Source organism: Elaeis guineensis, chromosome 3 (assembly GCF_000442705.2).
Source record: "Elaeis guineensis isolate ETL-2024a chromosome 3, EG11, whole genome shotgun sequence".
Lineage (NCBI taxonomy): Eukaryota > Viridiplantae > Streptophyta > Magnoliopsida > Arecales > Arecaceae > Elaeis > Elaeis guineensis.
The window spans coordinates 1,534,485-1,561,708 of record NC_025995.2 but is presented as its reverse complement, the minus strand read 5'-3'; the positions used below and the strand labels follow the sequence as shown (position 1 = coordinate 1,561,708).

Genomic DNA, 27,224 nt, shown 5'->3' with positions numbered 1-27,224 from the left:
ACCATCACAAAAATCAGTAGCTCAGATTGGCTGTGTATTCGGCCACACTGATGTATATAATGTAGATAATATTTTCTTCAATTTATATTTTTTTTTATTGTTCCCTCCCTCTTTTTTTTTTGTATTTTTATGACTTTAATTTGTGGATGTTTGTTCTGTGAATGTTCAAATGGTGGCCATGTTTTGCACCAAGCATGATTTCTATCCTTATCTTTCTTGAACATTATATTGATATAAGTTGATATAACTCCATAGTCAAAAAAAAATAGATATATATAAATACATCGATTAAAATATCTCTAAATTGCCAGGAATTAAAACCAACACCTAAAATCATAGTTATGCTAATATGGTACCAAGCGATATTTAGATACAAATATCTAAATTGTTTAATATCAGTTGACATAAATAATATCGTTGTTCATCTGGTATCAGTGTTTATCAATACATGGTACATTAGAAATCTTATTTAAGGTTTTATATGTACCAGCTAGGATTATGGGTAAGTGGCTTGTTGGTCTACAAGGTCCACCAAAGAAGCAGCATTCATCTTTCTTCTTATGTGTGGTTTTCTTAGTAACTACTGTTTGGATATTTCCACCATGGTATATAAATCTGCAGCCCTGCTTGTGGCATTCAGAAACACAAATTATTTTTCAAATATTAAATGTTGGTTTACCATATTGCACTTGGATATTTTACTGTGGTCAAAGTCTTGGCTCGTGGAAACAGGATGTCGAAGTATATCTTCATCCAAGAAAATTGTGCAGTGAAGACTGGTCTACCACCACCACTGCTGTCGGACTAACATGTGTACAGGCCTGGTATTGTTCAACCACAACGAGCACATATTTCTTTAGTCAATGGCTGGTGTCCATCTTAGACTTTTAAGAAACCGATCGATAGCAGGACTTGGTCTAACATGCTTGCGAAAATAAAGTAACAATATCAGTACAAATTATGGATTGTTTAAGGATTTGTTAAAGCTAAATGTAATAAGCCAATTGGAATTGCGTGGCTTTAAAAGTACACACGAAAAATAATCTTGAAACTTAGAAGGCTGTAAAATAGAAAAGATAAAAATCCATTTAATAAAATTTCCAAAAAAATTTAAACACTTTAGCTCCTTTCCCGTCAATTGCTACAGTGCTTAGAAATTGTACAATACATAGCATGATTTCGCTCGTACAAACATTTGTGCTTCCGTTGATATGCTATGAGGTGAAATGGAGATAACTATACGTTAATTTAATATTAGATTTTTTACATGCATATCTACATATTTAAATTTATATAAATATACTTTCAAAATTAATATTAACACATATATGCTTATAAAATATTTATTATATATATATATATATATATATATATATATATATATATATATATATATATATATATGCTAATATCATCTAAAACTATTCATAAATTAGTGGTTTAAAATTGAGATGGCGAGAATATCCTTAATAGATAAGTTTGAAAAAGAAACATTTATAGGAATATAGATACGAATAGTAACTTTACAAGTATATTCATGCAATTCATATATTTAGGAGGATACTTGACCATGGTGTATCATAAGATAGGGATGGTTTTGTAGAGGCCTCCGGTGGAGTCATGGGAGGAGTCGGAGTTGGTTTCCGGCTCGAACAAGGGAAGAGTTTGTTCAGGACTCTCACCAAGGATCAGGTCTCAATTGGGCCTCACAAAAATAGTACTAACTGAGAGTTCATGGATTTAGTTCCCTGCTACATTAACCTAAACAATGGTAGGGTACTGGTGGTTGTTCATGAATTTAGTTGCTCATTGGCTCATCACCAGGATCAGGAGGTTATACATGGTCTTCTTGTCAGGGTCTTCAGTGGTCAGACGCATCATTTTTGGTGGATGCCCTGAAGTCCCACTGGCGCAAATAACAGACAGTTCAAGGAAGAAAATGAACAATGTGGATGAGATTAGAGGTCAACAAGCAGTAACATTCTCTATCAACAGCAGCAGCTGCAACTACTTTGTTTTTGTTTCTTTTTCTCATTCTTTTTGTGTCCTACGACGACAGTGACGACGGCAAGAAGAAAAAATTGCAGCCGGAGTACTAAAATAGTTACCTTGTATGCAGCTCTAGAATGGATCGATCGGAGATTCTCTAGAATGCCTGTCATCGGCAATTAGCTCAACGGTAGGCGACTATCTAAATTTTTTGTCAGGATCTCTTTGGAACCTGCTGCTGGACTCATGCTACGTTCTCCATCATTGGTATCTCAACCGAGCATCATTATTGATATCATGAAGTAGAAGAAACGCGATTAGTTTCATGCAACAGGAGAAAGAACTTTTGTTAGCTTTCCATTATATATGGCAGAAATGGTAGATATAGTTACAGATAAAGATAATAATATCGATATAATAAATGTTTCCCTGAAATAGTTACGACGAACCAAATATTGAATCAAACAGCTGTGCCACTACAGTAACTGAAGTCGCTGCTCGTGATTCAATTTTCATGTGAATTCCTGATATTCTGACCAAATAAGCCCCACTTTTGGTCCTAAAATTAAAATTTTCAAACTCCTATCTTCATTTTGTGGTCAAAAGATACACTATTTGATAAAACAGGTCAAGGATAGTAAAAGTTGAGCTTCATTAATTTTCCAGGATACTCCTAAGAAAATAATATACAAGCTACCATGAAGTTTGCTGTTACCATATAAGAAAATTAAGTGGCATTATTAAAGTGCCAAGATGCACTTACCACAGAAAAGTACAAAAAGAAATAAAGATGAGATCAAAAATAAAAAATAAAAGGAACTTCCGTTGGCAAAAAAAAAAAATAGCTGTTATGTCAATTCCTGGAGACTCAACACATTTCTGTTATTCTAACACAAGCGATTGAAACCAATATAACACACATGGTATCGAATGCTACAAGGGAAGAATCTAACATTCTAATACAATCTCAAATGCGGTCAACACTGAACTTTAAATTCGTAGCTTCATAAGCATCAACCAGAATCACTCTTGGCTCGATCCAGAAGAGATCTCAGACTATCAATGTTGACCCTGCCCCCTTTCTTGTATGACTTAATTCTAATGGAATATAAAGCAACAAACTATTGTGCTGTGATCTGACCAGATTTTCCCATTTTTCCCAGAAAGAGGGATGCCCTAAGCCTTCTTTTTTACAAAGGAAAACCAATCTTTTATAGCTCAACTTCAATTACTATCTGGCTTCCACCATGGAATATAGGCCAATCAGTCAACTATGGTCCTCATCTTCTCAAACCTTTAATGGCAAGGTGTGGTTCACGCAGACCAGATCATCCAATTTGTTTCCATCCATTTTGTAGAGAGACACTCCATTCATTTGAACATGGTGCTCTCTTGCTTCTCTTCTCAGGCTCTCAAATGGCAGGACTTCCCACTTACTGTAATTTGAGTTTTTCCTAGTGTCACTCATATCTGCTGATCCCGAAACAGGTCCGCCACCATCTGGTCCCACTGAACCCCATACCTTACAATTGCCAAAGGGTCCCAGGTCATCTGCTTGACCAGCTTGCTTTCTTTTCAGACGCAAAGCAGCAACATGAGCACCTCTTCTGATTTCTTTGCTTGGCACATCTGACCAATCTTGCTTCCTCTGGGCTCTCATTGGAGAGTGTATCCTAATAACCTACATGGGCAGTCATTAGACTAAGTCAACAAGAAGCATAACTTTGCGAAGAACGTGTTGGTGCACCATCATTTTGAAAACCTACCCCAAGGCATTCTAGAAGTTGATAATAAGCTCGTCCTTGCAATGGATTGTGGCCTTGTCTGGGGCTTGAGAAGTAGCGGGTCCTAATATAAAATAAAATTTTAAGATATCTATATCCATCACTCAAAACTGATATGAAGCGCAATATAAATCAGAATCAAAATCCAAAGAAGCAAGACATGCAGTTCTAATCCAGACAAAGGAAGACATGACAATAATGCTGATAATTAGAGTTTATACAGAGATGGTAGTAGCCAGCAACTCCATTCTAAGAAATACCTGGAACATAGGGTTCATCAGATGTCTTAACATCTAATTTTGAAGCAACAGGTGCAAAAACAGTTTACCATTAAGAGGCCATAAAAGTTTAAAATAAGGTCTACATCCTCGACAATTCCAGTAAAACTCCCGTGCCATCCGTTCTCATACTAATGCTCTGTTAACTCAAATCTGTTAATGTTTAGCATTTTACGTAGTATTTTCTGTCCTTACAATCAGAATCGAAACTGAGGGTCAAACTTGGCACAACAGTAAGGTTGCTGTACTGTGACCTGGAGGCCACAGGTTCAAAACAAGGTTGACCTCCCCAGACCTCACAAATGCAGGAGCCTCATGCACCAGGCCACCCTTGTTACAATCGAATTGAAACTGAAAAAGGCCAAGAATAGTTCATCGTAGGTCAACAGTTTAGTTCATCATAGGTCAACAGTTTAGGTTGAACTTCATTAGTTGAAACTATGGAGTGAACCTCCAGGGTTTCCCAGTTCTACACTTTAAAAAGGTAATGTTATTATAGCAAACACAAACATGATAAATTGAAGAGAACTGTAAACAAGATTCAATTTAATTTCATTGTCAATTGAAAAGTGGCAAAAGCCACAAGATATTGAAACCAGTGGGCTCCAAAAAAGAAAAAGACATGTTTTTTTATTCTTCTGGTATTACATCAACTTACACAGAGGATTATCGCTGGCATGAATGGAACTGATATTACTCCAAATAGTGGTTTCAATGACCATAGTAAGCATGAAAGAGAACACTGTTTAGTCAATTTAGTGTATCAAACTAGAGATGTTAAAATGACATGTGGTCATGATAGATTCATCCTTGGAGTTTTAAGAGGCTTTAGAAGGTCATGTGTGATGAAGATGATGATGATGATGACACTGCTTGCAAACACCAACATGTATGGCTTGTTTTTTTGGCAGAAGATCGTGCATCTATTTGATTCTTTGGCTTATAAGTTGTGCTTCAAGGATTAATGCAGCTGTCCATATAAAACCTTCCACTCCTGCCTAGATACATCTCAGATCAGCCTTCATTGGTTTTGTCAACTCTGAAAGGCCGCTAGCTGTCCATCCCTAAGATGCCATATATTACACCTCCATTAGTTAATATACACCCTAATTACTTTCATATCTTAAGTGAGATAGAGGAACAAGAGTGGTGCACTAGCTAAAAGTGGGCATGTATTCATCAAACAGGGGATTAGAGGTCACAGCCACCCATGCTTCCCCTAGTGTGATCATAACACTCCATTCTCCTCCCCCACCCATGTGATCATATGCCTGACACTTGTCCTAGTCTAATGCTACCTTAGAGATTGTCCCATAGTTGTGAGCTTCCCTTGCGAGCAGGATAGGTTTCCTAACTGGTCTTCTAGGTTGCGATATACTCCACATCTTACCAAGCAGTTGCTTTTTCCAAGGATTTTTTCAACTCTAGGTTGACCTCAAGAACAGGGACCAGTTTCTTGATCCATTAAGTTGACCCAATAAATTTAAGGACTCTTGATTAAGGTTAAACCATGCTAATTTATGACACACATTAATGATTATGAACATTTTTAGAGAAATATATAACACTGAGAATCAGGAGTTGTTCTAACAAAAACAGTGATAAACTGATCTTTTTAACTGGAAAACATCCCCAAAGCAGTTACTTAAACTTTATTATTTCCCTAGAGATTGCAGACGCAGACTGAAGTGCAAAACTTTTAGATTTCCAGAACACATGTTTCAGAATAATGATCAAGGTTCCAAATATTTGTTCTAGATGGTGTTTCATTTCAGCAAGCACAGCTGTATAGCTGAAAACTGATGATTATAAATATAAAATATAAAATTAATTTCAAAAGATTATATTTTTTTGAAAAAAGAAACAAACAATAAGTTATGAGTCATCTTTCAATGACATGGGGTATTTCTTACAAAAGGAATAACAAACAGTGCCAAAACGTATATGTTATAACTGTTTTATAACTCTAATTGGTGTACTGGTGCTTCCGTTAAGTGAGAAATTTATTATTTCTAATTCACATGAGTCATCAAAGAAAAGAAAAAGAAAAGGGCATATGCTATATGATAGATAGCTAACAATGTAATGATTTTTAATTTTTTATACAATTAGTAACAGAAGATAGTTTCAGTCATTACTGTTACCACCAAGAAGTGGGATAAGTTTTTTTTTTATTATATATATATTTTGAATGGAACCTAAGTGGTTTCTTTTTATTAAAAAAAAAAATCCTTTTTCCACCAAAACAATATTACTGGATGAAACCACCATATTTACAATATCCATTCATCTCGACCTCAAAATTTCAGTTTCATAGACAATGAAGCCGAAAGGCTTTGGATCAAACATTCTGAATAGATAGAGCTTTGGACCACAAGGATGATAGGTAGTTTCTCCTAGTCTGATTATCATCTACTATTTAACGAGAACTCTGGACGTGCATCTCCACCCTCCAAGTTAGACCCCACCTTTTTCATTTCCCCTAAAATACCCTCCTGTGGATTCTCAAGAAAGCAGGAGGCTTTGAGGAGCCAAGCAAAAGATTGGGGATCCTGGTGCAACCTCTCAAGTGCATTGCACATGCTGGGGACTTAGTTACAACAATGCCAACCAGACATTCTTGGACACATAGGATACTGATGGAATTTTATCATATTCTAAGTGAAAGAAACCTTGTAATGGTTGTTTACTGTAAAGATTTTTCTATAGGTTGCCTTTGTTTTATTCAAAAGGTTGCCTAGACACATGATGACAATTAAGATACTTAGGGTGCTCTATCATAGGTTTTTTCTTTTCCTTTCTTCAAGGAAGGACAGTGAAATTTTTGTTCTTTTTTCTCTTTGGAACTTTTTCTATGCATTGCTGTTCTTAAACTTGGGCACTAGAATTTTGCTAGCCTTATTCTATGTCACAATAATTAACTCCATGATACTTGGTGAAGTTCCATAAATTAAACAATTATAGTCACCTTTCTTAGTCCCACAAAGACAGCTTATCAATCAAAGTACCCTAGCAACCGTACTTGTACCAATGTAATGTCTCATGTTGATTATTAAAGAATGCAATAATCAATTCCTTGTCCCCTCTATAACAGTAGAAATAGTTAAACGGCCATTAAGTCATGAAGAAGAACATATGCAATAAATGGTTACCGATGAACCTGTCCATGGATGACTTTCTATAATTGTCTCCTCTTACTTTTGAATCTTCCATACTCTTTTGATAGAGAGTAAGTATGTACATCCCAACATCAGTATGTACATCCTAACTGATGTTGGATTTAAGAAATTATAACACGTTCTATATCTCCTCTTTTGAGACATGACTTCCAGACAAGGAGATTCTAGGTTGGAATGCTGTGAAATATACCTTTTTCTTTCTTCCTTTTTTTCTTTGATCTACATACACCATATCCCTACGTAGTGTCCGTTTTCTTCTAGAATATTTAATTTCTATCTTATCAATCAAAAAATAGTTACTAGATTTTACAAAGCTCCCAGGAGTTCATAGTGTGGTTCACAAGTTAAATGAAACATATTAGTGCAGATTTACAAAGCACAGTTGTTCTTATTATAGCCAAACTCAAATTTATCACCTTTCATCACTCTCCTTATATTCAGTAATTCACTGAGCAGCCAGCCAATCAAATCACCAAGCCAACTGGGATTGTATCAATGATAACATTTTTGAAATTAATTACTTAAACTGTGTGAACTAATGAGTTATTCTTCTTTCCTTGACAGCAGTAGGAAACTACACATAAATTGCAAAATTGAAAATATGATATGAAATTAAGAATAGTCATTAATTTGTACATTGACAGCATTTCATACTATTTTGCTTTTCCAATGTGTTAATTATGTATCATTTGAAATGAGACATACAATCCTATCGGCCCCCAAATGTTCCAAAACATCACTAAACTAACTGCCTACTCACTCTGGACATTGCCCGCCCTTTTCAAAATGTGGATAAGCTAATAAAGTGAAAGGATATGCCACGAACTTTAATACTCCCTTGCATACATTGTACTCCATCATCTATGCAGATATTTATGGAACAGGACAAAGAAGGTGCAATAAAGTTAATACTTCAGAATAAGATATCTTAACAGGTTTTGTTGAGAGAATATCTTATCAGGTTTTGGAGCATAAAAATTCTTAGTGATAATGTGGCATGATATGTATGAGGTCACCCCACCTGCCGCCTACCACCCCACTCCCCCCCCCCCCAACCACAACCTCCTGTTCAATTGCTTCACACAATTTGCTTGCATCATTAATAAAAATTGGCTGAGTCAACTACAAGCACAGCAGCAATAAACAAATAAAATAAACTGACCATTCTGTATAGCCAGGATCCACTGTAAAACCATATATGTCAACAATGTCACACATGGAGAGTGCAAGTTCGATAGATTTCATTCCAGTTCCTTTGGCACCCCGTCGTAGCACAATACCTTGAAAAAGATAAACAGGATTTGGAAGCTCCTGAACAATATATCATACAAATTGTTATATTATGCAGTAATGAAACTTTTCCAGTCTATATAGAAATTTCCCAATGCTCTCACACAGCATAACACTACTTGTTTACACAAGTTTTACTAACGTGTTGTCAGCAGAAGGAACAACATTATGCTGATGAGCATGAGAACAAAAAGCTAATAAAAGACACGTACGATATATGAACATTTCAAAATAATCAGTCTAATGGTGGGACAGTTTTACCTTTATCACAGCATTGAAATCTCTATGCGTCACACTTTTGATTATAAGCACCTCATCAGCTGCAGTCCACAAATTTCTGATTAAAAATACTCATGAAATCTATAGTTAAAGAATGTAGTACAGGTCTTCAAGATAGTAATATAGCTGCTGATAAAAAAACATAAGAATTATATAACCAGAATACAATGCCAATGCACATTAAATGACAGCCCTTCATCCAGACAATTGAAGCCCTTTTTTGTTACTATCCATCCAAATCAAATGGACATCTTCAATCAAAAGAAGACTAACTCTAAATTGTTCCTCAAATTACTTTCTAAATTATTCATCTATTCACTCTCTCTCCTATTAAACAAGACAAACTATAAGGAGAAGAAAACAAGAGATATCGTGCATCTTTTTTCTTTTTGTCTTTTTTTTTGAGGGAAAAGATGGTAATCTGATTGAATTCATTAAAAGAATGAATCAAACAGAGTACAAAGTGACCCAAGGTCACTTAGAGAAAAAAAGAGTTAGAAAGTGGGTGAGATGGGACAATGAAGGAAAAAGATGGCAAGATGACAGGCCCGCACACCATGCCTTGCAATTTCTAAATTGCCTGGCTGTTTTTTTTAACATAGATATTCAGGCTGAAGCGCAAGATCGTGATCAAGGATTCGGTCCCAGTGGCACGTCTCACGAAACACCGGAATGGGATACTATCCCATGTGTCAGGACAGGGCCGTCTAGCTAACGTCCCAACATCTCAATTGGGACATCTTAGGACATCCTCTGTCCCAAGTGTCGGAAGAAATGGGACAGCAACGCATCTCGTTTTATGAAAAAATTGGAACAGCTCCGTCCCACGGAATTTAAAACCTTGATTGTGATGCCTTCCAAACATCCCCTACTACCCTCCTCTTGGCTATGAAAACTTTGAAATTCCATGAAAGCCAGATACATCACATCAGCATAGCCAAGAGTGCCCAAATGCAATCTCGTTGTCTAATATCTGCGCTCACCAATCCGACACCATGCCTTGAAATTTCTGAATTGCCTTGTCTCTATATGCCAGTTTTGACACAGACATTCAGGATGAAGCATGTAATCGTGATGCCTTCCTAACATCCTCCACCAGCCTCCTTTTGGATGTGAAAACTCTGAAATTCCATTACAGCCAAATGCTTCACATCAGCGTAGCCAAGAGTGTCCAAATGCAGTCCCCTTGTCAACACTGTGCTCACCAATGAGGCCAAAGAGTAGATGGACCGAGAACTCTGCTCCTCACTTCCAGTTTTGGTGTATCCCCTAGCCAGATTTTGGCATGATCCTCAGTTTCATTTACCTCCCAAGTATTGCATTATCAGCACTCGAACTTGGGTTCAACCTTTTTTACAGCCCTAATTATCCAACATAGTGCTAAACAATTTACTCTTTTTAATTCTTGTAAAATACTTGTCAAACTGTAGGCACCTTTTCAAATTCCTCCAGCACTTTTCTCTTGTTCTAACACTTTAGCATTAGGAGAATCATTTCTAAGCTGTGAATCCAGATCTATCAGATTAGCATTTTTTCCAAAAAAAAAAACAGTTAAAAAGTTAATGCATCATCTGCGAACAACACACAACATAGGGACCACCGGTTTATTAAAATAGTAAAAATATAAAGGGCTGAAAGTCAATTCTTGCTCTAAGCCCAATTGAACTAGAAACATGTTAGTCTTGCTGCAAGTAGTATTCACCCTTCGGTGCTTCCCAAAAATGATTGTAAAGCTATTGATGTAGCAATTGCTATGATGTCACTCTCTCTCAAATAGCACCAAATCATCTCATGGTAGTCTAAAAAAAGTGGTTCTCCATGTCAGCAGAAACATGCATCGAGTTTTTCACTTCAATCCATATGTTCCCATTGGTTTCCAAACATACCCACATCTGACACTGAGATAAGATGCTTGGATGTGCATCTAGGAACAAAACTTCTTTAGAGAACTAAATAGATGGAAATTTAGATATGCACATAGACTTGAAGTTGTTGCCCAAATATATCTAAAATGGTACCTTACTAACAGCAAAAAACCATTCAAGATTTTACCAATGATTCATACATTGCTTTCTAACCCCAATTTATAAACTTAGATAACCAACCCATCAATATGAGATGCCGGGCTTAGTGTGCTGGGCTCCCACCATTGCAGAGTTTGGAAAGGTAAGATGTATGCAGCCTTACCCCTGCATTTAGAAAAGATGTTTTCATGTTTCGAATCTGTGATCTCTAAATCACAATCGATCAACCTTACCATTGCGTCAAGGCTCACACTCATCAATATGACATGCCAGGATAGTACGTTATTTATGTTGAATACAAAGATTGCATCAGTTGCAAATAGATGCCTACGGATTCTCAATATATGATTTCTGACAAGAACCAGTGATATAGTTAACCAAAAGAGGCCACCGAACTTTAGCTCTAACCGTACCATCTCTTGCCACTTTGACAAGAGGTCAAGAGTTTGTTTCCGGTTGAAGTCCCCATCAAGGGTTGGGGTAGGAATAAAGGTAGAAAGGTGGGTATTAACCCCTCCTAATCTCAAGAAAAAAAAATAACAGGGTATTATTAACTTTATGGTAGGTAACAAAGAAACAAGGATGAATTCTAATCCTACGTTTGCTTTGACTAAATATATGCATGTTCATCATCATGTTTGAGAGTATTATACATATATTTTTTTGCATCTAAATAGCTGTCTACAATAATGAAAACACCTGATGCTAAAGGTAATGCTGATTGCAATCTGAAATACCATCTGCAGTTAACTCATCAATTTTAGATTTTGAGGATCAAATCTCAGAATAAGGATGACTTTCACAGATATTAACTACAAAACATAGCAGCATATCAATTTGAAATTAGAGTGATTTTTGTGCATAAAGCAACCAAGCTTACAGGATCCTTTAAGGATGGCAGCCATGTTACGTGCTGCACCTCTTACAACCAGACGGAAGTCCCTTTTCAGGCCCACATGTTTGGCATATTTCTGCAGAAGAAATGCAAATGCAAGATCAGGTGATAGCCATATGATGTAGATTCAAATCCATCATTTGGACCAGCGATAATGTATGTTATGGACATTCTCAAGTGTACTCGAAGGCAGAAATTTCAGCCCAGATGTCAATCTGGTAAATAGGCCCTTCATCAAGGCTGGCAATCAAGCCCAGCAGTCATTTGACGGTCTTTTTGAATCTTTCAAAGTGTTTGGGTCCTTTGGGATATATTTAAAGTGAAAGGTTAATTGTTGAATCATTAAATACATGTATTCTAATAGTTTAGAGGTGGCTAAATGTAGGGATTATCAAGAAATGAGCCATCAGTTAATTATGATTTAGTTTTGAAACATTAAATGGAAGTTCATAAGCTACCCTAACTGTCTTCCTATACAGGCATAATTAACAGTTCCTTGTATATTTTGATTGATTTGGCAAATTTCTAGTCTAAGCTTTGTATATTTTGATTGGTCATTCCAAACCTACCAGTTCCTTTCAAATCCATGTTTCTCTTCTTCATCTTGCTTCTCTCTTTTTTCCCTTTATTGCAAGTTTAGAATCTTAATTTCTGCAAATTTCTAACACAGGATACATCATCACACAAGCATTCCATCAATTAACGAATCAAAACTCATGATTCCATATAAGGATAATAACTAAGCCACTGATTCATGAACAACATTAAGTGATAACAGGGAGTTAGCGGTTAATCACAGTCCACTGACAACAGACCATGATAAAAACAAACAAGCCAAAAAATACATAGAAGGTTTAAAGAAACCACTACATGTTCAGAACACATTTTCCTCCGAACTATGACAAGTCGTTTTACCAGGGTTGAACTAACTTAATAGAGTAGAATTCAGAAGGAAGCCCTCAAACCACATAGAGAACTCAAGAATGATTGGTAAAAATAAGTGATTTTTCTTGAAAACATCAGGACTAGTACGCTGTAGGATAGAAGCCGGTCCATCAGTACATCCAAAATTTGAGTGCATTTATCACTAATCTATCCTGAAAGAATAATGATGATTTAAGTGAGCTATCATGGAGGCTTTCATCGATCCTGGGTTTCAAGAATCCTTAATCTTTTCTCCTTTTTCTTGGACTAGTAGAAATTACAGGAAAATATGAAAAATTAACACAAAAGACAAATGCAGATGGAATCATGCCTGAGAGAAGTTATGATAATTTTAGATCTTTACTTTTAAAAAAAAAAAAAAGCTAGAATACAAATCAAAGAAATAAAGAAATTAGGTGATGAGATCAAATAAAAACAGCAATGCATGTAGCAGTTACTTCATTAACAGGAGCCTCATTGTCCCGAAAGACAGCATCATGCTCATCAATTTCTTGCCCAAATTCTGTCTTTAAGAGATCTCCTGAGTTCCCAACAACTGCACATGTTCTAAACTGACGTGGATGAAAAGGAGGCTTTGCTGGTAAAATCAAATTAAGATTCTCCTCACAAAGAGAACGGTTGTAGCATTTATCTGCACCCCTGCAACCCCAAAAAAGAAAATGTGCCCATTTCATCTGTTTCCAACTAAGTATCAGAAACTATGAAATCAAACAAACAAATTGGATATGTTAGGCATCTTACAGTTGTGCAATCCTTTTTGCAGCATACTCTAACCATCCATCTGGTCGCACATCTAGGTATTCCCTTGTCAACACTGTAGTCATGTTACGGTACTGGCATTCTTTGTGGCTTCAGTACGTGATATTTTGCCAAAAAAAAAAAAAAAATCAGTATTATAATATATTGAAACTAACCTGCTCCCATAGAAGGATAGCTTCACAGACATCATATTTGTACTCCAGTGGCTCAAAAATTTTAAACTGTTTATTGAACTGCAAAGAGGAAAAAGAGAACTCAATAAAGTCAAGACAAGTTGCTTAAAGTGCAATATGTTTTTATATAATGAGAAATGAAAAAATAAAAAGTGTTAAAACTCTGGAACATAAGTTTAGAGTGAAGCTTGACCCAGGTACTGTTTGTGCCTTCAGGAAACTTGAGGACCAATCTACAGTGATCGATAATATCTGCTGTAAGGCCAAGTCCTCGGCTTGCCTGAAACAAATTTCAAGGTCACTCAATTAAAGAATATTTGAAGCTCAAAAGTGCAGTTACAAATATAATCAGAATAACAATAACAAACATAGAAGAATACAAGCAACCAAAATAATCCTTGTAAATCAGCTGACAAACTAAAAATTACAATGCATCAAGATGATCAAATAATAAATATTCTCTTTTTAGTTGTTTTCTTGTAGCTTAAAAATTTTGGTTAAATACGCATCCATCAAGTTCATAGATGATGATCATGCAAACACAAGCCAGTGGACAGAAGCATCAATTTGGTATGATCCAAAAAAGGAAAAAAAAAGTCCATTATATTTGTATTTTCAGGCTTTCTCACTCTCATAATCTCATGACCATGTATTATTTTGCTTTTAAAAAGCAGTTAATCAGAATACTAAGTATCTGACATAATGTAATGATAACTCTGTTGCATGTTAAGGAGGTAGGTGCTATGCTATTTCTTTTCTAAATATATCATTCACATGTTTCATAGGACTTTCATGACAAGGAGGCTTTGCTGCAAATGAAAATGATGTCAAGTGCAAGCAGTATGATCTGGCAGTATAATCAACTTTAACATCTTTTCTTATTGCAGTTACACACAGGTTAAAATCTGATTCTGGTGATACAAAATGGTAAGCCAAAGTCTCTATCCAAGGTTAGTGCACATAGCCCTATTCCAGTGGTAGTGAGTAGCTAATGCATTTTGAAAAAGAAGAGGAAAAACAGTGAACCCTTTGAGAAGAGTATGTTATGATCTTAGAGACAAAAAAATGATACTGCTCATAGACCCTTAAAAGAGCCTTGAATGAACTTGAAATCACCTTAATCAGCAGCTAGATGCTAGATTCTCAATGTAACAATGTACAGAACACAATACTAAACAGGTACTACAGTCTGAACTAACAAACAATCACACTGATATCAGTTTCAAGAGACATATTGAAGTTTCTTTAGGTGCCATTTTTCTCTAAGGCCCAATAAGCTAGTTATGCCTTCAAGCAGAGGCCTTTTACCTCTGATGGTCAAAATCTATCCAAGGCTTCATTTTATGTTCTCTTAGTTTCTTCATTTAAGATCTTAAGCACAGCAAGCTACGATTGTAGAGAGTAGAGAGTCGATTTCAAGTATTATGTTTAACAAAAGAAAGAGCCCTGCCTTCCACTACTTTCTTCTCTTCTTTTTATCTTGTTTTCCCTTCTCATATTTGGACTATCAGCTTACACAATTAGGTTTCGGGGTCTGAGGAACTTTAAAGTGCAAGAGGCTGCCCTGCACACCCCCCCCCCCTCCTTTTTTTCCTCTCTTGTAATGTATGGCAGCTAAATAAGCCAGCAGTCTTGGAGGAATATTTAGGTTTATACAGGAGATCCCTGATTACCCGTAAAATATAAACGTATAAGCCCTAGAAACAGCATTCTGCATCCTACCATGCACTTAACCTAGGAAATTTACTAGCTGAGTGATTTCATCATACTACTTTCCTACCCAATATGGTACAAATTAGAACTTAAAATATACATATGTGATACTCATCTGATTTATTGGAAGAAACTAACTCGTTCCATCTCACCGATAACTGCGGCTGCCATTTACCAGAAATAACTGGAATCTTCAATTACCTATACAAAATAGCTATTAAAGCTAAACTCTTTTATTTTTGGGCTAAAAACAGTGTTTCTTTGTTGGATGTATGCCCTAGAAGCCAATCTTGGCTGACGCATATCATATTTCTAGGACATGTTTTTGTACTTTATAGGCATTTATATTACCATTTATATTTTATGTATCCATGAATCATCTAATAGATTAATAAGATAATGACACATATTCTCAAAGAATTGAAAATTTGAGATATGTGTCATTGATGGTTAATTCCTAAATTACTCCTGATCATAGAATCATCATGGGGATGATGATAGATCCAGATAGATCAGTGCACGGATCGCTTTTTTCGGACAGATGGATCTCGAGTCTGCGGTGTAGTGACACTGGAGCGAGAGTGCAGGTGGTTGCCAAAGAACAACTAGCACTGAGCGTAACCAACACGAGAAGTCACATCGATGTCTGCTCATTTGTTAGTGACTTTCTCGATGCTGCAGTTGTATGACTGGTCATTTGACCTGTGGTGCTACAGCTGCTCGCAGTGAGGCTGCTAGAGTTTGACTACACATAAACATGGATCTCAATGAGCCCTTGTAGTGGATGTTGGTGACAGTTGGTCCATTGTAGGAGTAGGGTGTACACCTAGATGGGATCTATCGACCCTAGCAGAAGGGAATAGTCCTATGAAATTTAAGAAGCTGAATCTTTAAGTCTATGGCCATAGCAGTGTGATTAATGGAAAAGAGTTTCCATGATAATCACATATGAACTCGAGCTGATTGAACCTATCATATGACCGATGATGAGGTTTGACGATTCATCCATAACCTGCCATCTGGTGGGGACTCACGATAGAGAGACTACCATACATTAACTGCACCTAAAGGTTCATCACCTTTTATTCTGCTGGATTGTCACTATATATTGCTAGGTGTCACTGGTGAATTGTGAGACCCACGAGCATCATCTTGATGATCGATAATCCTTGATGGACAGAGTTGGAATGGTTCCAACCCATTAAAAAGAGTTTCAATGATATTATGATAAGGATCGCAATATATCTCACTACCAGACAGAATAGAACCTATGGGGTTACACACAAAGAGACTTTTGACTGATCAGATGGTTGAATTATGATTATGAATCATGACAGAATTTGATTATCAATTTGATTGATGATTGATCCAATACAAAAGTTGCATTAAGTAACTCGCTAAAGAGTTAGTGAGTTAAAGGAGGATTACATAAGCAATTGGATTGCTAGTTGGCTCAATTTGATTGAGCTATGGAGCTTGTATCAAATCTAATTAAATTGGATTTAATTTGACTTGACATGGATTTGATTTGATCAAACCTGATTGGGTTATGAGATAACTAAATTATATGAAAGAATGATTTCTAATTAAATTAGGATTTGGATTTGACTCAATTCCTAATTAGATTAGGATCTAAACAAGAATGTTTGAATTCCTATTTGGACTAGAAATTCTCATTTTCTTGGGTGCACCAAATCCTAATTAGATTAGGATTAAATTGAGTTTGACTCAAGCATCAAGAGAGAGTCCAAAAGGATTAGGACTCCTTCTCTAATTAGGTGACATTTAATCTAAATAGTTTAGACTCCAAATCAGATTTGAATTTTTATCTATTTGAGTCTAATCAATTACTAATATGATTAGGATTGGTTGGGATTTAAATTGGTTTAAATCAGCCACCTAAAAAAAGAATCCTAATTGGTTTAAATTCTTCCTTCCATGCGCCACAATGAAAGCCCACGCCAAACCAGATTTGAGATGCCATATCTCCTCTCCTTGTGCGTGTAATATTCCATGGGAAAACTTCTTCCTTCCATGTAAAACTTGGGCGCACAAAATTAAGCAATTGGGCAGCATAAAAAGATAAAGTCCAAGGAGAGTTGGACTCTTATTTCCTATCTAAAAATCTTATCCCTTCACCTATTTAAACCATGGACCATATGAGGTGTTAGATGACTGATAGAGATCAGTTTTTGATGCCTAAAATCAGAAGAGAATGCGTAGAGAAAAACAAAGGGAGAGGCACAGCGTGAAGGTCATTCATGGCGTGAGGTTTGGTTCTTCATATCCCTTTTTTTTTACATAACCAAAAGTTGATTGTTAGGACATCTCCTCTCCTCTCTTTTGTCCTGATTTGGATATGAGTTTCTCCTCTCCTCTTTGTCCAAAAGTTAAACAAAATTCCTACATCTCTAGTGTAGAGATTTGATGCATGGGTTTAAGGAAGAAAAGAGAAGAAAAGGTTCTTCTCATGATCTTTAGCGTAGAGATCAGCATCCTCCTACTTCTTCTTCTTCTCTAAGATTGTCTTGAGAGAAAAGAATATTTTTAACCGTCAAGATGCGATCTCTGCAAGGAAGCTAGTACTCCGTTGAGATCAATAAGCTTCTGATCAAATCAAAATCTCGTGTGCATATCGGTAGAGGCCGAACACTTGTGCGGCTTTAAGAGACTTTCGGAAAACATCTATGATCATCAATTCGCGGTGAAGATTGATCCATGCCAAGGTATGTTCTCTATTTATTTTTTTCTATTTGATTTCTGTATCTGAATCTTATCTCACATATGATGATCCTATTTATGGTTTTAAGATTTGATCTTATACGTACTTAGATTAAATTAGATTTAATTTAAAAAATTTTAAATTCCGCTGCATACTCATTTTGAAAATTTTGCATGCATGAAATCATGAAACTCCAACATTCTTAACATGATAAAAATATAACCCTAATTGGAAAAAAAAAAAAAAAAAAAGGAAGATTAGAGGTCTTCCCGTGGCTCACATGTCCAATTCTACAGCTCATATGCAACAAAAAAACCAAAACCATCAGATCCTAACCTTGACTCAATGTTGACCCACTAAAACTATGGAACTGGTCCGACTCCAAATGCAATAGCTTCTAGGTAATCATGTTAAAAACATACCGCATTGCTGTTTGCCCCTCCCTTTTTCCCTTCTAAAGATGATTAAGACTACCATCTTCTTCAAAAATTAACACTATCATCTCTTCCAATATTTCAATTTTCCAACTTAATTGTGACTATACTCATCAAATACGAAAATCGAATCCGGAAAGGCGTGAGTAGGCGAGAAAACCGAAAGAAAATCGAAATGGCAAAGAGATCGACAACGTACCACGCATTGCTGCACATGGGACTGGAAATCCGAGAGGATCCGTATCTCCTCACTGTTCGATTCCGATCTCGGGCTTCCTGCAACCAGAAGAAGATCCAGACGACATGGAATCAGATTTTTAGATGAGATGGAGGAGCGAGGATTACTTGGCTTCGACGCTTACTGGTGAAGTAGGAGGACTGAATGGAGACAAGGAAGATGGAGAAGGCGAGGGCCGCTCCGAGGAGTAGGACGACGGTAGGCCGGCGGGCGGCGGCAGAGCTCTTTGGGCTCGGCATCGGGATCGGAAAGCAATCCACCGCCAACTATGCTCTAGAATCTTAGATGGAAGCGCTTCATTCGCCGGGGAACCACGTAATGGAAGGCTAGGATGGACCAATAACTTCGTCCCCAACAGATTTGGCTTCCACCTTTCGCGCGAAAGAATGATTGATCTTTGGTGATATCTACCGTTGGATAGCAGCCTGCACAGATCACAAAGCACTCCGCACATGATAGTTTCATTTGTCCGATCTGCTCGTATGAAAATTTGAAGCAAGACAAATCATATCTGTCGATAACATTTCAGAGAAATTTAGATGCTATTTGGTATATCATCGATGATGTAATCATTGAAATAAAGTGATCATTGGAATGATATGAACACTGGGGTAATGTGTAAATACTAAGGTGATATATATTCACCGTATTTGATATATCACTGGAATATCTCTGAAAATAAAACTTCATTGTATTTAATATATCACCAAATAGTAATAGTGATAATGTATAAAATATCATATATAGCCCTATACATTAGTACATAATAATTACTCTATAACTTGATTAAATATTTTTCATGTATAACTCCTCACAAAAATATGTGACAGTAGTAATAATAATAATATTATTTATTTATTATTATAGATATTTATTTTGATGAACTTATTAAAATAATATTACGATAATATTATATATAATCAGGCTTGACTAGACTCACCCGATTTTGACCATCAATATTAGAGCTGCCCATTAGGAATGATTTAGCCCATCAAAATAAATTAAATAAAAAAATATGAAGAATTTAGCATAATCTATCTATGCCAATTAATCATATCTATATATAAAAATAAAATAGGTATCTAATAAATAAATAAAAGGTATCCATATCATTTAACTAAATATGACAATAAAAATAAAAAACACATCTAGTAGATAGATATCTATAAAAAAAGATGAGAAAAATTTTTATTTTTTTTTAATTTATTGACTAGAAATATTTTTGTTTCAAAATAATTTCAGCACATCATCATTATTCGGTGATGTGCTATCACCTAGGGTATGTGTGGTGATAGCATCACTGTATTGTGTAGTGATGCTATCACCAAATTTATCATTGGCTCCTTCATCACTGGATAAAATTTTGCAATACTAAATAAGACGATCACATGATCTAACTGACATCACTAGGGTAATGTGAAATATCACCCCCTACCAAACAGCATCTTAGGGTGTTTTTGGTTTGTGGCAATAATCGAAGTGGAATGGATTGAAACAAGAGTCGAAATGACTATATCTTCTATATATTTGGTTCGTGACTAGAATTGAAATTGAAATTAAAATAAATTTTAAATATTAAAAAAAAAGATTAGATATTATTATTCCTCCCAAAATCAGAATAATAATGAAATTCTTCTCAACTAAATGATTGAAATAGGAGTTACTCATTTTTATTTCTATTCGAAAGTCCAACTCTCTCCAACCAAACATATTTTTAGTGGAAAGTGAGAAATGAATATTTAAACTTAATTTCATTTGCATAATAGTTGTTTAACTTGGGAATCCTAATTTATGAATTATTGAAAATGAATGTCTTCACCATTCGGTATGACATGACTTGACAAATCAGTGGATTTAATAGCTACAAAGAATGAATTAACCTCTAGTAATGTCAATAAGTCATTATAACTACACCTCCCAAATCTCCTCATGCTAAACCTCTTTTCAATTATCTCTTGCTAGTTTCTAATTTTTAAGTTGCATTGTTGCTGATTGAGATAATCATAAATAAAAAGAATGACAATGCATACAATTATATGCATATACATACATTCTTTTGCATATATTAGAAAATAGCCTATGTTCAAAGTACTTGGTTGGCTTAGTGCAATTAAAGATTTGCAAATCCAAGCTAATTAAACCAAAAAATTAACATTGAGCCTGTGCATGTGCAAATGATACTATAATTTTCAGTATGTGCAAGAGTGAATAAACTAAGATGCATGAGATAAGGGTCTTTTCTTTTGATATATCTCCATCGAAATGATTCTTATGAGAGAGAGGAATAGACAAGCTACACCTTATAATAGGTAGCATTTTATGAATTCCATTATCATAAAAAGAAAGATGACAAAATTGGAAACAAAAAGCAGAAAGAAAATGGTGGAATCAAGGTTTTACATTTGATGGAACCGAGGGCGTCCCAGCCATGCCATCCTATTTTTATGAGAAAACAGGATCGGGATGGGCTCGAAACTCTAAAATCCATCCTCGTGAAGAGAAGAAGAAAGAGGAAAGAAGAAAATGAAGGAAAGATGAAAAAAAGGAAAGAAAAGGAGAAGAAAAGGAAAGAAAAAGGGAAGGAAAGAAAGGAAAGTAGAGAAAAAATAAAAAAACAAAAAACAAAAAAGAAAGAAAGAAAGAAAGAAAGAAAAGAAGAAGGAAAAAAAGATGGAAGATATCAACTAGAATGTATGATCGAGACTGCAATTGGGATAGAACGGGCCAGTGGGACATCCTGTTTCATAGATAAATTGGGACACTTTTATCCTATAGGATTTAAAACTTTGAGTGAAATCTTCAATTAATGAAGATTTAGTAGCCTACGTTAGAGTTTTGAGTCTACCATCAACAAACATATCTATATTAGCTCCTTCATTTATAGTTGATGCATGCTTACATATTTTTTTTTATTGGCTTATAATCTAATACATTATTATGGTATTCTTCTCCTCCTCTTTTCATTGCTCCTTCCTTATCCATCTTTTCCTCTCTTTCTTTTCTATCTAAAGATGCAATATTTTTCTAGATCTTGCTCCTTCCTCAAAGGACTTCTTAGTATCAGGAAACCACCATCTTTCTTCTTCTACTTTTGCCTTCTTTACCTCCAACTCAACTAAGCCTTAATCCCAAATCAATTATATTTATCCTTGCCCACCTTTTCTAAAGACACAAATTCTCACCTAAATCACTCATTTAACCTTGACGATACCATCTAGGATATGTCTAGCTTATAAGGTGTTATCTTCCCCTTTGATTCGTTCCTATTCTTAGAAGGCCCTCCTTCAAATCTCTCACCCTATCTCCTTGGAACCATAATCGAAGAATTTTTCATTCCCAATTTCGAATTCATTACTCTAAACTTAATTTCATACCTCTGAGGACCTATATTTTCTTTCTTCCTTTCTCCATACATCATCCTCTTTATCTAAATAATTATTCTTTCTTAATCAGGGAGCCTAAGCATGATCCTAGGGGCTCTTCAGCCACCCTGATGGGACCATATTGAATACATTTGTCAGTGGAGCAGCATACGTATGCATTTAATAGCCTTTCTGATCTCTCATTATGCAAAATAAGCCACTTTCTTAGCCTCAATCATCATCTATGAGATCAGTCACCATGATTAGAAGTTGATGAACCAAATGCATCACCCTTCATCATTTTCTTTGCTCAAATTTCTTAATCCTCATTTAGGACCTTGTTGAGTTGTTGAAAGAAGAATTTTCAAAGAGAGATGCACAAAAATTTAAAATCAAATTTTGAAAAACTTAAAACCTAAAAAAAATTAGAGGCAGTGGGAGGATGGGTGGAATATCTTATATATCAGCTAATTATCCATCTTGCCCAAGGGGCAAGAAGGTAGTTGATTGGATCATCATGTACATCATCATGTGTATACTGAAATTGTCTACCAGTTAATTGATGCTAATAGGGATGATATCTTTGGACCTTCGAACTCTATATACATTAAAAAATATTATGCATAAGCTAGACCCGAATTGCCAACCTTCTACTATCATTGTGTAACCAGCCTAGCAAGTTGATCAAATCTTAACCAAGAGAGTACAACCCAAAGGAAACTAAAGATAAAGCAATAATCAAGCCTATGACCTAAACCAGCACTTGCTTGGGAAGGCTCAAGGAGAGTCAACGATCCCTAATTGTCAAGGGTTTGGGTTATATCTTTCACACAAAAGAATAATTATTCTTTTTTAGCCATGTCAACCATCGGATCGTGTTTTGCATAGATCTCAAAGCAATTCAATCCATCTTCCATCTATCTGCTCAGATATTAGGCAATCCAACATTGTCACAAAAGAATGAGAATTATTTTTTCATGTGAAAAATAACAACCTGAATCTAGTTACCTTGGTTGAGCTATGCTACCTTAGGACCTTCCAAAATATTTGTATAATGGACAAAGAAATGACTCCACCAATGTCTAAAAAAAATAAAAAGAAAGAGCCAAAAATTGGCAAATAAAGATAAAGCTCCAAACTAGCATGAAAAGGGAGATTCAATTAGAATTTGATCATCTTCAAAGTCATTAGAGATGTCATTCTCATAAATCAAAATCAATAAGATGAAAACCTCACCAAGAAAGGCTGTCTAATAAGAAAATTACTAAACAAGGCATTGACAGGTGGAAAGCTTTGTTTCCTTAAAACAAGAAACCAAGTCAAATAAATATAATAAAAGGTCCAATATAGCTTGGCTTCAACTAAAAGCAATTAAGAGAGATCACTAAATTAAATCGACTTAAGATTGAACTGTCTACACTAGATGGCGAAGGATAAGGCATGTGATATCAAAAGGGAGCTTCATGAGAGGAGAGGGTGACTTGGTAAAGGAATGGCCTATTTTTAGGAACTTCATTCTTCATTTGCTAGGTAGTTCTCTTTCATTCTTCAAAAAAAAAATCAAAAAAAGAAAAAAGGCCTCCTCTTCCACTACTTACCCTAAAGGCTACCTTTTTGCCTAAGATAGGATGATCATATCATACAATGGGAAATCTAGATGTGAAATGCTGATCAGAGGAAAAAAATCATATAGGGGGGCACCAAAGAAAAAAGAGTAATTCTTTATACACTGCATATGATGTGGAAAAAATGCACTGCCTGAACTTGATGGGCTACGTAGCTACTGCTTTTCAACACGCATTTAATGTCTGTATTTCTGCTTTTTCATTTAAAATTTGGAATGATAAAAAATATCCATCATCTTCTAAAGAAATTATGACATTCTGTGACCATATTATGATATCCTGCAGTCAAATAATGACTTTCTATTCATAATTTGGCTACAGAATATCATAAGAAAGGGATGGACAATTTTATTATTAAAAAATTTATAAAATTTTCAATGATAAAAATATCCTTCTCACTTTATGACTTTTGAAAAAAAAATTATAACTTTCTATATGCAGGAAGTCATAATTTGATCATAGGATACTATAATATAACCATACAATGCCTTAATTTTTTCAGAATAGAAGAGGCAATTTTGTCATTCAAAATTTTAAACAAAAAATAGAACTGTAGATATTAAATATACTATTAAATGCATGTCAGAAAGTGATAGCTACATACTTCAATATAGTTAGTTGGTGCACTCCATGTCACTTTTATTGCACCGCACACTGTGCACAAGGACTTTCTCAAGAAAAAAATATGAGGTGGGCATTTTTTTTGCCATGTTTCCTGTACTTTTTATCTTAAAGTAAAAATTCAAAAGTTAGAAACTTCTACTGATGGAGTCGTCATCTCATGATTTTTTTTTTAAAAAAATATTCTCTTTCTTTTTTATTTTTAGGGCATATTTTTTAATGGCGATCAAATAATATGATTTTAGTAAATTAGTTATTTAGAAAGCCAATATATACATCTAAATAAATTAATATATATTTTTAAAAATATAGTGTTCACTAGTACACAGTATATAGCTAAATAATATACACTTAACCAATTAGTTATTTGAAAACTCAATATACACATCCAAGCAAATGGTACATAGTTTCAAAAACATCATGTTTACTAGTACACGCTATATTGCTGAATAATACATATTCATCAACTTTTTAATACAGCAAGCTTCTTTGAAATCCATTTAGTAGTGATTTAATATATATCTCCAAGTAAAAGTATGTTTTAAAAATTATATATTAATTTATCTAGATGTATATATTGGATCACTATTGAATAAGTATCAAATAAACTAGCAGTGTATATCAGGAAGTTGATAAGTATGTATCATCTGTCCATGTAATGCATATTAATAAACATGATATTTTAAAAATTGTATATCGATTTACTTGAAGGTATATATTGAGTTGTTAGATGACTAATTTACTAAGTGTGTATCACTTGATTGTAAAATATGTACTGGTGAATATCATATTCTAGAAATTATATATTGAATTATCTTGATATGTATATTGGGTTTACTAGATGACCAATTTTCTTAGTGTATATTATCTGACCATATAATATGTAATGATAAAAAGCCTACTTTGGAGATAAGGAAGAAAGACGATATCACGCATGATTTCCTTTCTTCTTCTTCTTTATCATGGGACTAATGATTCTGTTATTAGGAGAAATCTCTGGCCTTTGAGCTTGCACTTTAAGGTGGATATTAGAGGAAATGCATCAAAAAAACAAGCCCATCCGCCCCATATTTTTTCTTCAAGTGCCCACCCCATATGATTTGTTCCCGATCAAGTACATCACTTACACTTCTCAAGGCAAAGCAAAACCCTCGGTGAAGTGTCTAGGACCCATCTTCACACTAAAACCCATAGGTTTACCATCATGGAAGAGTTTTGTTCTCAAAGCATTTCATAATGTGCACATACTTAGGGCACTCATGATGGTTTCTCACAACACTCACATAAACAAAGATGAGTATGCAACTATGGAGTTAAGAAATGAATTGTTTGTCCATGATAGAAAGCTAACTCACATTAAGGGCGTCCCTTTGCACCCATGGTTAGGTTAGTCACGAGCAACCTCGCCGTTTCTTGAGGCAAACATTATTAGCCTAATTGTTGGCTCCAACGAGAAGGGTATCACTTCTTATCAAGAATATTTGAAACAAGCACAGGAAATAAAAGTGCATAACCCTATTTCTAGTGATTGGGTGCTTGTACTAATAGAAACACTATAACTAAAAGAGGTTAAGAATCAAAGCACCAAGGACAATCATAGCTCGGAAGAGGCAAAAGAAAGTAGACAAAGCAAAAGGTGAAGAAAAGCAAAGGAGGAGAAAAGAGCCGCGATAAGCAAAATGGGTCACCTCGAATCACCTGCTTTGTAATTGACCTATTTGGTACCTAAAAACTGACCATACAAGATGGTGATCATGTAATTCTACTATATATTGGGCCATATGTCATTGCTCATACTCCTGCTTCAGCTGCTCTATAATAAACATTGTGACTACAAAAAGATAAAAGGGAAAAGGAGAAAAGAATGGAAAGAAAAAAAAAATAGAAAAAGCAATAAGAAAACAGAAATTGAAAAAGGCAAAAAAAAAAGTGATGGAAAAAGAAAAAGTAGAAACAAAAAAATAAAAAATTATTTTCGAAAACCTCATCATGGGAAATATGAGTTTCCGTTAAAAATTAAGGATTTGGTTCTCACTGCACTTAGCCATTGACACCCTGATTTCAAAACATATTTAAAAGCTTTTGTGATTTTCTCGATCATGGAAAGTTTACTTTATTTCTGTTTAGCCTAATACATCATGCATCTTGTTGGGGAATACCGACCGACCCCGCTCACGCCGACTTATAATCGGGCATACCCGATCGGCCGACCGACCGACCGATCGGCCGACCGACCAATCGTCGGACGCCATTACCGACCGGTTAACAGCTCTCTGCCGACTAAGGATATGTCGGTCGGGCAGACCTTTTCCACTCTCCCGACCGACTGCACCAAGGAGTCCGATGGCCGACTCTCGCAACACGTCCGACTGACCGTCGGAGGGACTCGAATCTCCATCCGACGCCACACAGCTGGCCACCGACCTAAGGTCGGTCGACTCCTCCGATCGCCATACAGCTGCCAGAGACCGTCAGTCCTGACAGCGGCATGCGGCACTGCCGCCTAAGGGCATCATCCCGCCTAAGGCATTGTCAACCCTAGTGATTTGACAGCCCCACGGTGATGTGATACTTTCACGGTGACTCTGACAGTCTACAGTGAGTTGACAATTCTTCAATTGTCTGCGCCATTAATGACGACGCCATACTACGCTCCACTATATATATCGGGGAAGGCTACAGTGCTACAGGCCCTTCGAAGCGACAGGCTCGCTCCCTCACTCTCTCATTGAGTTCTTTACTTTCTACTCACTGTTGCCTAGTCTCCTCTTTGACTTGACCGTCGGAGGGTCCCCGCCGGAGCCGCCTCCGGTCAGTGCGGACTTTTTTTTGCAGGCACTCGTTCCCGGCGACCAGGCGACGAGGGGATTGGCCGCAACAGATTGGCGCGCCAGGTAGGGGGGTCGCAGTGACA

At 35.8% G+C, this 27,224-nt stretch overlaps 1 protein-coding gene across 1 annotated transcript; it reads right to left on the bottom strand.

Moving 5' to 3' along the window:
• Positions 1 to 2,792: 2,792 nt before the first annotated feature.
• Positions 2,793 to 19,029, bottom strand: LOC105042418 (sialyltransferase-like protein 5). Its single transcript, XM_010919615.4, has 11 exons — positions 18,827 to 19,029; positions 18,664 to 18,740; positions 13,789 to 13,875; positions 13,578 to 13,655; positions 13,405 to 13,496; positions 13,101 to 13,302; positions 11,704 to 11,794; positions 8,782 to 8,840; positions 8,393 to 8,541; positions 3,756 to 3,837; positions 2,793 to 3,670 (listed from the first exon to the last, which is right to left on the bottom strand). Exons 1-11 carry the CDS (start codon positions 18,939 to 18,941, stop codon positions 3,278 to 3,280), a joined length of 1,425 nt encoding a protein of 474 aa, XP_010917917.1. The 5' UTR covers positions 18,942 to 19,029; the 3' UTR covers positions 2,793 to 3,277.
• Positions 19,030 to 27,224: the final 8,195 nt, after the last annotated feature.

What these genes read in the sequence shown, in the direction of transcription:
- LOC105042418 (XM_010919615.4), bottom strand. Translation starts at nt 18,941, where the DNA reads ATGCCGAGCCCAAAGAGCTCTGCCGCCGCCCGCCGGCCTACCGTCGTC. An exon ending in TGCCATCCTTAAAGGATCCT is followed by an intron (nt 8,841 to 11,703) that starts GTAAGCTTGGTT and finishes TGTGGACTGCAG; the next exon opens with CTGATGAGGTGCTTATAATC. An exon ending in GATCCTGGCTATACAGAATG is followed by an intron (nt 3,838 to 8,392) that starts GTCAGTTTATTT and finishes ATTTTATATTAG; the next exon opens with GACCCGCTACTTCTCAAGCC.